Source organism: Carassius carassius, chromosome 12 (assembly GCF_963082965.1).
Source record: "Carassius carassius chromosome 12, fCarCar2.1, whole genome shotgun sequence".
In the NCBI taxonomy this organism is placed as follows: Eukaryota; Metazoa; Chordata; class Actinopteri; order Cypriniformes; family Cyprinidae; genus Carassius; species Carassius carassius.
In genome coordinates, this window is record NC_081766.1 from 18,683,443 (window position 1) to 18,695,685 (window position 12,243).

At 36.7% G+C, this 12,243-nt stretch overlaps 2 protein-coding genes across 3 annotated transcripts in view; both read left to right on the forward strand.

The window, feature by feature from the left end:
- The window catches only part of LOC132155024 (serine/threonine-protein kinase N2-like), a 328,421-nt gene that overhangs the window by 173,854 nt on the left and 142,324 nt on the right, over positions 1 to 12,243 (forward strand). The gene's annotated exons all lie outside the window — the stretch shown is intronic.
- Positions 1 to 12,243, forward strand: part of LOC132155017 (thymocyte selection-associated high mobility group box protein TOX-like) — a 54,979-nt gene that overhangs the window by 42,580 nt on the left and 156 nt on the right. For both annotated transcript variants that reach the window (XM_059563781.1, XM_059563782.1), the window contains 5 exons: positions 3,401 to 3,652; positions 4,779 to 5,009; positions 6,629 to 6,709; positions 7,319 to 7,675; positions 12,044 to 12,192. In XM_059563781.1, coding sequence (XP_059419764.1) covers positions 3,401 to 3,652; positions 4,779 to 5,009; positions 6,629 to 6,709; positions 7,319 to 7,675; positions 12,044 to 12,192 — 1,070 coding nt within the window. The remainder of the gene's footprint in view (positions 1 to 3,400; positions 3,653 to 4,778; positions 5,010 to 6,628; positions 6,710 to 7,318; positions 7,676 to 12,043; positions 12,193 to 12,243) is intronic.

The following is a 12,243-nucleotide window of genomic DNA, read 5'->3' on the forward strand; positions in this document are numbered from 1 at the left end:
CCTCTTACGTTTTGCATTCATTTTATAGCTCTCAGAGTTTGCATTGTTTAGCCAGCAGAGATAGTTGAGTGAAATCTGCTTCACCTTTAAAAAGTATTAGATTAAAAGGAACATTATCTCTTAGGGTTTCACCATCTCTGCTCATTCCATTAAAAGGAATGAAAATAAATGCAGCGGAATGGCTAAATGGATCCCCTAGTTCTGAGAAACAGAAGGCTTTTTTAAAAACATATAATGTGAGAGATGAGATCTCATCGGGCCGTTCTGATGAGCTCGGTGATTCACATAAAATGTGACAAATTTATTGGAATTGCTCAGGTAAGGTTTGCTTTCCAAAAGCCACATAAGCACAAGTTGATGTGTGTAAAATGTGCAAATCTAAACAGAGCTGACAGCGGAGGAGAGAGAGAGGCAGTGAGTGGTAAAGAGCAGCGAGATCGTCCATCATCAGCGCAAAAGCCACTAAATCCTCATCCAGCAATGGCCAAAATAAATAACAGGAACAGTAATGGATATAAATCTCCATTTATTGTAAATTTGCAGCAAAGAATAGTTTGCAGCATTTTGCTGCGCACTGCAAAACTGGCTCATTTGAGACCTTGAAAGTGCAGTGTGACAAGCCACTTCTATTAGGCAGCTTTTGCATAGAAAATTTACAGTGAAGTTTAATAAGAGACAGGTATTTACGTGCAGTCGTGTAAAAATCCAAGCGAGAGCAATTATACTCCAGCACGTCCAAATGACAGATGGTGTAATACGGCTTTAAGCTTTTATACTTTAAATTACCTCACTTCTCATATGTACTCCTGCATGTCATAAATATTGGGTGATTTCTTTCATGTAGACTGTGACAAGCTAATATTACCACAAAAAATAAAAAAAATAAAAATAACAGCGATTTTAAAGCGGATTAACTCGAGAGGAATGAAATTAATAGCTAAGATTATGCCAGAATATATTTCAAATTCATTCTAATGATCAAAAGGGTAAACAAAAAGCCAGTCAGTCTTATAGCTTATAAAGATCTACAGTAACACAAGGACATGAAATACACCCTCATTACTCGTCCTGAAAAAAAGTCCTTATCGTTGGGCTGTGGTTTTATTACCCTGAGCAAACAATTGGCTCTGATCTAGTCCAGCACTTAAGCTATTTATACCTTTTTAATGGAAACAGAAGGACATGAAAGTGCCCCTGAAGTGACAGCCGGAGTAAAGTAGACATTATTTTCCTCTCTTTAAAATGTCATTGGACTCCATGGAAAGCTGGGGTTCTCTCGTCCCTTTCATACGTCTTCGTCATGCACTATAGGAAGATAAGCATGCAAATAGTCTCCTACTGTACGTTTGATTACAATTTGCCCTGTGATTTAAAGGAAATTGATATCAAATGAATATGACCTCTTTTGCAACACGGGTCAGTGGATCTGATGAATAAACAGCCAGCCCAGGCAGCCATTTGTTATTTAAAACTTAAAAAGTGCAGAACGGGCAGCCTTTAGGGCTTTTGTCTGTGACCTCGTCACGTGACCTCTATTCATCCCTGGCAAGCCTTTGTCCTCTGTGTAGTGGAGATTAATGGTGAACCTCGCTCTGACAAACGCGATTTGAGTTGTTTTCAGCGGCCATGTTGATCCTCTTGCTGTAAAGTTTTACTCGTTGGGAAATTTCACTAGTTATTGCACAATGATTAAACAATTTGTCTTTGATTTCACTCTAAGTTACTGCCAGAAAGCTTGTCCTGCCTCTTAGTTTTGTTTTACCAAGAAATAGAAAGGTGACCTTTATCAGCATGCGTGGTTTTAAGTTGAAATGTGTTTTCTACCCAAAACTGACCACATTGGCTTATTACACACACAAGGTGGGTATTGTCTGCTTAAATAACAGAAAAAGTCCCCCTCAAGAAAATACAGATGTTTCAAAAGAAATTGAGTGGGAAGGGGTATAATACAGAAAACACCAAGGGTATTAATGAGGTGCATGTCATGGTAAACACATTTCACTGAAAAATGAAACTTCCTCCTATCCATTAACATTGTAATGGTTAAACCCCCTGAAAAGTTGAACAGTTTTCCACTGTGATCTTTTTTTTTTCCAGCCATTTCATGAGAACTTGACCTTTTCACCAGTGTCAGTTTATGATTAGTCAGTAAACCGCTAAAACCGCTAGGATTAGAGAATTTCCTCGCTATTGCTGTGTAATTTTGTCACGTCGTTAGTCCTTTACATCCAATCAGCTGCTTTCGGATACATGCTGAATTATCGTAAATGAACAGTTTTTCTGATGCTCCATGACATGACATAAAAAAAACGCTTTCATGTATTTAATTGATTAATCAAGTTAAACATATGAAAGTCTCATTGTTGGCTTAAAATTAAAGCAGAAATTAATTAATTAAAATTAAATATTAAAAATATATACAGCATCACTTAATTGAAAGTTTTTGTTAAAAATCCAGAACACATTAGTATCATGGCAGTGACTTAAGCGTGGACAAGCACCACTCAGAAATGCATAACAGATCGTGTGGATGGTTCAATATTAGACACTACATTTCCCTCTGTGACTGTCAATGTCAGACAGTATGAAATTTGTTAAATCTTTGCATTAGCATTATTCAGTGCTCTCACAGGCTCTCCTCGAAATAAGAGATGTTAGAAAGCAATTCCAGTATGTTTTGAGTAATGAGGGTCCAGTGTGTCTGAAGTGTTTATGCGGGGAGGGTAACATAGAGTCACCTGTCCTTCAGAGAAATGCCCGTGACTTCTAACCCCAAAGCTCCACCTGTCGGGGGCATTGTGTTGCATACAATGGTGGGCGTGGGGTACATTTCAGGTCACCTGTTGCTTCAGACAGTATCAGGTGACGGACTACAGCTACAGAGCTTGTCCTTGTCGGAAGTGATTTATCCCCCAGATACAGTGTGCAAAAAGCAATGTTTCTACACTCTGCTACAGACTAGCATTATTAGCTGAAAATCCAAACCAGTCATACGGTATAGATGGAGACATTAGTGCTGGATTATATAATTTCATAAATCCTAAATCCTTAAAATGATCATTATGATTTAAACAACTTTACAGCTCAAACTGTTTTAACAGAAAAATTTATGTAATCACGTTTGACGTGCATATATATATATGTGTGTGTGTGTGTGTGTGTGTATATATATATATATATATATATATATATATATGATTTAAAAAAAAATGTGGCCTTTTTTTTTCAAGAAAACAGTAGTCAAGTTGATTTTGCTACAACATTATGCTACAAACTTCATTCAACTAACAGACTTTCACCTTGCAGTCAACAGAACGGCTTGAGGTTCAGTTTATTTGAAGGATTCATTTGGAAATCTAGGTTTTGTTTTTTTAAAGGAAGTTTTATTTTAATATTCCAGATGCAGCAAATGGTCAACTCCGACTCACGTTACGGCGGCCATCCTCAGGTGGACACGCTCAGGCCCAGAGTCCAACCTGGCATGGTTCCTCAAGGTCAGCTGGCCACCATCAACCAATCACAACTCAATACTCAGCTGGGTCTAAATAACAACAATGGCACCCATGGATCCCCATCTCCACCGGAGAGCAAGTCAGCCACACCCTCCCCCTCCAGCTCCGTGCATGAGGACGATGCAGATGATGCTGCCAAGGTGAGAGAGAGAGTGTGTTACCCATTCTATGATCTCATGAATATAAAAGCTTATCTTCCTCACACACATACACTATTTTATGCACTGTGGCAAAATAGAGTGTATTAAAAGGAATGAGTCACTGCTGACCTTTCAGCAAGTTGCTCTGCCATGTTTCTTTAAACATAGATTTGCTAAGACACTGATCTGCCTCAAGTCTGTTCTTCACAGCCAAAATACTGCACATTTTCTCCAAAACTCCCATCAGTGCTGATCCTCTGGAAAGTGTGGTCGTTTATGTGCTCTGCTAAGATATTTTTATGTCTTGTTTCCTAACATAGAAGACGGCTCAGCATTAAAACGTCCAAACTACACAATTAGGAGCTACTCGTGTTTATATGAAGTGACACATCCTGATATTTCAGTCACTTAAATATTTGTTATGATATTTGTTATGATTATGAAGCTTTAGGCTGGTGACTAATTGTCATAAGAGTAATACAATTAAATATCTGTTTAGAGCATTTAACAGTTACAGCGTTAAAATGCAAATTTAACATACATAATTTTTTGTGATTTAGTTTATATCTTTCTAATCAATATTTAATATTTAGATGTATTTAAAATGTTAGAATGGCATATGTAATAGTTTAAATGTATCTATAATAAAATATGTTATTTGTCATTTTAATGCAAAAATTACTAGTAAAATGTGCATTTTATAGTATTTCTACACGCACGTCAAATTCACTTATTTGGTTAGGTATATCTGATTGCCCTTTAAAGTGAACAGATCAGCAACCATAAACAGGCGATTATGTCATAATCACAACGCCCTATAGATGCTGCATATTAAAATTAATATTACATTGTCTAGAAATTGTTCTTTGCAACTGCAGGCTTTACATAAATAGTTATCCAGTGATCACAAACGACTGCAAACGTCATGGAAAATAATAGGTAAAAATGCGTGGGAACCTTGAATATACAAATGATGCACGATAGTCATTAAAATTTAAAAAACAGCTTCAGGCTTTGGAGACATGGTTCACTAACTAACTTTAGGATGATGATTGCTTCAGCTGTTATTAAGGCTTAATCTCATTGGATATGTATTGTTTACTCTAATGAGCTCCTCTCTTTTCAGATGAATGGGGCAGAGAAGAGAGCAGCCACAGACATGACCAAGAAGCCCAAAACCCCCAAGAAGAAGAAGAAGAAAGACCCCAACGAACCTCAGAAGCCAGTGTCAGCCTACGCCCTGTTCTTCAGAGACACGCAGGCAGCTATAAAAGGGCAAAATCCCAATGCCACATTTGGGGAGGTTTCCAAAATAGTGGCCTCCATGTGGGACGGTCTGGGCGAGGAACAGAAACAGGTGACTTTCTCACTATAATAAACCTGGCTCATGTGCAAATGTGAAATAGTTCCTTTATCTTGCTGCGATCTTGTGGCTGACTCATAAAGACTGAGGTAATACAGCAGGAATTAGATTACTGTGTTTCTATACACACACAGAACATGTTTTCTTTATTATCTAAGGTATTATCTACAATATATGCAATGGTATATTCACATGAAGATTTTTTTTATGACAGCGGATACAATGATGCACATGTTGGTCAGAACATTTGTTGATTTCCCCTTGTGCAATCAGAGAATAACATTGCTTCCGCAGAGGTGTTGTGGTCTAACATCAGCATGGGTGTGCATGTAGGGGAAGTCTTAAAGTCAGGTGTGAAAACAGTGCAATATGTGAGATTTTTTTTTATTAGAACATAACAAACAACGGTTCTGTGGAGTCTGCTAGTCACTCTATCAAGTTTCGGTAGACATTTGGCATGAATACAGTCTGTAATGTAGTATGCTGTAGAATGTTGTTTTCAGCGCTTATAATTGTCTCCTGAAAAGGTTTAAAAGTAGATTTTCAAGTTACTAGTCTATTTGAAATTAATAACTCATCATTAAACTTAAGACTGTTTGAAATTAATAGTTCACAACTTAAAACATTTCAAGAAACTAAAACAAAAAATGCATAGTTTATCCCCAAATTACTAAACAATACAGAGTAAGATATTTTGGAGTAGTTTTGTCCATATAATGAAAGTCAATGGGGTCCAAAACAACACTGGAACTGTATGGACAAAAAATAAATAAAAAAAAAGATTAATAATAACATGAATGACAAAAGGATTTTTAATTTGAGGACTTTTAAGGTACACATTAGATCTTGCAGTCAAAAAAACGATTTATTTTCATTTGCTATGTCAAAGTGTTATATTAGCACTTATGAAGTACAGTAAATACCCTTGATATGTTTAATATCCTCATTAAGGTTCCTTTTCATATTGAAAGCAGTGACGATAAAAAAGGATTAGCACTTATGTTAACACCTAGACTGTTTTTTGGTTTTGAGGAATGACATGACTACGAGAGCTGCTTCTGATTTCAGAATAAACACAACTGAAAGTATCCATTTCTCTCACCAAAGCCACCAGACAGCATCTACAGTCATAAAAAGCAGTTTTATTTTTTGTAATCATTTATTTATATGTAAAACACTCAGCCAGTGAAGCTGATGAAAACACTTAAAAGTACTTTTACTCAGGAGAGGATGTTTGCCTGATAAAAGAACATCATGTCTCTCTGCTGTTTTTTTCTTTCTTTTTCTATCTCTCTTCTGCTCTTGTCTTTTTAGTAGAGGTCTATTGGTTGAGGTAATAACAGCACAGATGTATTGATGGGCAAATAATTACACATATGCCGCAACTGAAAGGGGAAATATGGACAGTCCATAAAGGCAGAAGAACAAGCGATGGATAAAGTGGGCTGCACTTAAGCACCATTTCAGTGCTCCAACAACAATTACGCATTATGGCTCATAAATGGACTGCCATTAGATCCCATTTCTAAGAATAATTGTGCACAGGAACATGAAGAACAGCTTTGGCCTCTTAATACATATATTTTCTTTGTTTGTTTATTTTATCATGGCAGATGTACAAGAAAAAAACAGAAACCGCAAAGAAGGAGTACCTCAAACAGCTGGCTGCGTACAGAGCGAGCCTCGTGTCTCAGGTAAATGACTCTGGAATATTGATATGGGGACATGCCTAAAAAAGTGCCATTTAAGAAGGGACATTTCGAGATGTTCCTTTTTCGCAGTTTTGGGATGTTTTTTAGACAGCTTGAGTAATAAATAGACTCCCATTGCACACCTAACTGGATATAATCTCATGCTATAATAGCTTGCAAGAAATCCTATATAAAAATATATATATATATATATATATATATATATATATATATATATATATATTTTTTTTTTTTTTTTTTTTTTTTTTTTAATTTATATAACTTTTACATACATATCTAAATCTACAATAAATATAAAATGAAGATTTTAATTATTTTATATGTTTGAAATGTATTAAATCTATACATTAATGTAATATATATATATATATATATATATATATATATATATATATAATTTTTTTTATAAATATTTAGTAGTCTAGTATATAGACATACATTTTAAAAGAACATTTAGGTCATACAACATTCATCAGGCATTTAAAACCAGAGAAAGACACAGTGTAGTGCTTAAAATCTCTTGATTATTCCAAGAAGCCTGTTCAACATTTATGCACCCAACAACAAAAACACTTCTTTACCTTTCTCTAGAGCTACAATGACCCAGGCGATGTGAAGGCATCACAGGCCTCTCAAATGCTCGGACCCAAGCCACCAGTTTTCTCTGGGGCAGGCCAGTCTCACCCAGGTCTCTACATGGCTGCTCAGTACCACCAGCAGCCAGGACTCAGTCCCCACCTGCCCCCGATGCAGCCAGGCCTATCCCGAGGGGGTACATCCCGGCCCAACGCTCCCATGCCAGGAGCGGTGAACATGGGCAGCATGACATGCTCATCCCCCCCTCCGCTGCAGATCAGCCCCCCCTTACACCAGCACCTCAGTCTCCACCAGCAACAACAGCAGCTCAGCAGCCACCCGCTGCCCCTGCACTCCTCATCCATGGCCCAGGTCAGACATATACTGATAGCTTTCACAAAGAATCAAGCACTTCTTTCTTCTTAGATACTTTTGAATTTGGAGACAACACTTGAATATATTTAAAATAAGTTCCTATATATACAAAACCATTCAAAAAAAGAAAGAAATTGAAATAAATTGCATTAAAAGTGACAGTAACATCATTTATGAAAACAAAAGAATTCTATTTTAAAATAAATGCAGAGATCTCTTGTGAACTTTCTAGTCATCAAAGAAAAAAGTAGCACTGCTTCCAGAAAAATACTAAGCAGGACAACTGTTTTTAAAATTAATAATAATAAAAAATGTTTTTTGAGCGCCATATTAGCATATTTAAATTATTTTTTAAGGATCAGGACACTGAAGCCTGGAGTAATGGCTACTGAAAATTTCAGCTTAATAAATTACATTGTAAAAGAGATAACAGTTATTTTAAACATTACTGTTTTAACTGTTTTTTTTAATCAAATAAGCACAGCCTTGGTTAGTATAAACCTTTATTGATTTTCAGAAGTGTGGGTCAGTATTAGATTTAGAAAGCTACATTTAATGTAAAAAAAATATTTATGTAATATATTCATTTACCTTTTTATGATTGCACACATTCAAAAGCATAAATATTTAAATTCATACTTTCTAACATGAAATTGACCATTTAATTGAAGTAATCTAAATTGACCTAAGTTTAATTGATAAATACTGTATATTATCTTGGACTTCATGTGAACTGTTCACCCAAACCATGGACCGCTCATAAAGAGAGCACTTTTCACCATCCAATCAATTCCTGATGGATAGCATCAAGCCCCTCCCTTTATTTTTATTTGTCTTTTAATGTGAAATATATCAGATTCTGAAACTAAAATAGGTTGCAAACTCTATTTCATGTTGAATTTAATCAAGAAAAACATTAGCAGTCTTTTCACTGTTATTAAAGCAACACCAAAAAGAGGCTAAAGGATCTGCTCCCCTGCCAATCTATTTTCCATAAACCTCTTTGAGAACCCGCCTTGACGGATTCTTCTCCAATTTCCATTATACATTATCGTGGGACAGATAGTGAATCATATATGTGTGTGTATGAATGTGAGAGTGGAGGAAGTGTTGTTTATGCAGCAGATGCAGCACTGTTTCATTTTTCATCATTTCCGGCCCCTTCAACCTATCTCTCTTGCCGGCGAATGAGGTCAAGAGAGAAACCATTAATATCTGCCAGCTTGTTTTATGTCCACGCTGAGCAAAAAAATCCCAACATATCACACAGACAGATTTTCAATTTTCTCTCTGTAATAAACAGATGCATTAGGATTTGGATGTGACTTAAGGTTGCACAAAAAATAAAAACCCTCACATTGAGATTGATGAATACATCAGTGTGGAAGACAAAACACCTCAGCTATCTGATGAAAGCAGTTTTTCAGACTGGGCCGAAGGAAATGAAATTAGTTCTCTGCTAAAGTGTATAAGAGGAAAAGGCTGGATTTTGAGGACGTAGACAACAAACATCAAAGCAAAGCAAATAAAGCCTCTACCCGTTCACACACAACCCCAAAAAAGATCTAATTAAAGGGAAAACGACCTTTTTTAACAATAACATTCACTGCATTTATTACCTCCCCTGCTTTAACGTACTGTAGGAGGAGGAAGAGGGCGTTTCAACCGCAGCCGTACATTAACACTCAGCCTCATTATTAGCATCAGTGCTAATTAAACCCTCGTTCCTCTAATACAGTGATGGCGAGAACACCATTAAGAGTTTGATGTTGATCCGTTTCATGTCTTAATAGCCTTGAGTTGCGCTTGAACTTCAGTGGGATTGAGATGAGGTTGTAATAAGGTCCTAATGAATAGCACCCTTGTGCTGCAAGCTCTTTAAGAGATGAGCATCAGCTGGGAGGCAGGACTGACTGCTGCTGGAGAAAAGGAGAGGGTGGAGAATCACATTGTCTTGGGGTAAACAAGGATTAGCTTCATAAAGAGAGATGAATCAGGTGGTCCAGAGAACAGGTGACACGCTATCCAGTGACAGCAGTTTGATCTTTCACCGAGGGATGCGCCTCGCTGATGTTGTTGAGTGACGAGCTGTTTGTGTTTGAATTGTGTTTTTTGGAAGGAATCATTAAGGAAATACATGGCAACGTATAGATTCCATCAAGAACGAAACAGAAAAACATATTTCCAATTCAAACTGTCGCTGCAAAAGTTCGCCATCCACATCTGAATATGAAAGGCCTATTGTTGTAAGTCTCTCTTCCTGTGCCCGCTGGGAATTCTGGGAAACATTGTATTTAAAAGAGCAACTGTTCGATTGAATTTCATGTGCTTCTTTTTTATCACTCCTCTGCAGGAAAATGAACTATTGCTGTTGGATGATCATCGTCGTAAGGCAAAAAAAGAAAAAAAAAGTGTTTTAATTTTCATGCAGATTATAGTGTGAATTTGTCTGAAGTCCAATTTTAGATTACCACAGGGCTCCTTGTATGGCTGTGTCAATCTTTTGGAGGAGAGTACGCATGCTTAAACTTGGCTTTTCTCTCCTCAGTTTGGGGAGTTCTTAAGCCTGTTCCACAGATCCTGTCTTTATGGGAGAATTTTTAAATCCAAAGGGGAGTAATAATCCTCGTTCATTTTTGCATATTTGTAGAGAGCAAACAAAAACGCGTGGTTCAACTTTTTCGGTGAGCCGAGGCGGGCCGGGGGGAGGTGGGGTGGTGTTGTGGGGGGGTGGGGGACACAAAGGGGCAGATGGAGCCTTTGTGATCGAATGAAGGAGAAGAATTTGAGGAACAATTCATGAATAGGTAGAATCTCTGGAGGGGGAAAAAAACGCAGCCACCTGCTGTCTTGCTCTTTCAGGCAGATTCTCTTGTGTACCACTGAGATTAACTTCCTTTTCACATGCAGTCTTTCGTAGGCTAAGAACAGAGAAGAAGTCTTCAAATTAGAATATCTGCTTCGTTTATTTTTCGTCTCCCCAACCACCGAATGCAGTTCCTGGTTAATGCTCATTTGAGGCTGCTTGCATTACACTGTCATCATGTCCACTTCAGATCGTGGAGGATGTTTGCTGGAATGAGATTGGACGAGCTGCTTTGCTCTGGTTTCTCTCAGAAAAACAGGCTAGTTCAGCATTTTGATGTCAGACTTAAATACAACTCAATGTTAAATTATTGAATTAGTGGGACATTTCGCCCAAAAATGAAATTGATGTCATTCCAGACCCATTTTCTGAGTGGCACTCAAAAGTAAACATTTATGAAAATTCATGATAGAGGTCTTGTCGCACAACTATAGCTTTAATATGTCAAGCTCCTAAAAAATTACAAATAAATAATTAAAATAAGTTGATACAATTTGTATACAAAAGTGTTAATTTGTGTGAAAAGACCCACATTTGAGTCATTATTCATATTGAGTCATATATACTATATAAGTTTACACCACCGTTCTCAAGTTTGAGGTCAATATTGTATTTTTTAAAAGAAATTAATACATTTGTTCAGCAAATATACATTAAATTAATCAAAAGTGACAGTAAACACTTCTACATTATGATGTTTTGATTTCAAATAAATGCTGAAAATAAATCCTGAATTAAAAATGTATCATGGATTTCACAAAAATACTAAGCAGTGCAACTCTTTTCAACATTAGTTGAACATGTTTCTTGTGCAGTAAGTCAGAATGATTTCTGATGGATCATGTTACACTGAAGACTGAAGTAATAATGCTGAGAATTCAGCTTTACCATAACAGGAATAAATGAAATTTCAAAATATATTCAAACTGTTTCAATTGTAATAATATTTAACAATATTACTGTCTAGGTGTATTTTTGATCAAATAAATGCAGCATATGTTTGCATAAGAGACTTCTTTTAAAAGCATTTAAAACTGACCCAAAAGGGCATTCTTTCACAGAGTTTTTTTTTTATTTTAATTTTTTTATTGCACAACCTAATATTTCTTACATTTTCATCTACTTATTACTTAAACAAGACATTTAAATGTCTTTTTCCCACACAAAGCCATTGTATGACTTTAAAACACTGTAAATACAACTGCTAAACAACCCCCTAGTTTTTTATATGACAAGAGCTGCGTTACCATTTCTTTAAAAGTCTACTCTTGTGTTTTACTGACAAAAATAACAGCATGACAATGAATGAATAACTAATGTCTGAATTTTCATTTTTGCCAGAGGTATTCCTTAAACATTCAGCTGCAATACTTTCTTCTGGTGTATAAATGATTATCATTATTGTTATATAATAGCTCTCATAGCTCTGCACTATAGGCCTTGACTTTGTGGGACCTGCAGCATGTTAGATCTAATATGTAATCTGCTCTCCCTCTCAGCGTTTCCCCCTTCAGGCAGAGTATCAGAGCATGGTAAATGTCACATCCTCTGCCGGACCTGGCCTGTCCCCTTCAATGGACTACCGCACCGGCTGCAGGAACGGACCAACCCAGGGCCTGGACTGGACCGCCGAGTACTGTGGCAACGGGTGAGCGGACGCTAGCGAGATCAGTCATCATCATTCAGGAAAAAAAGCACA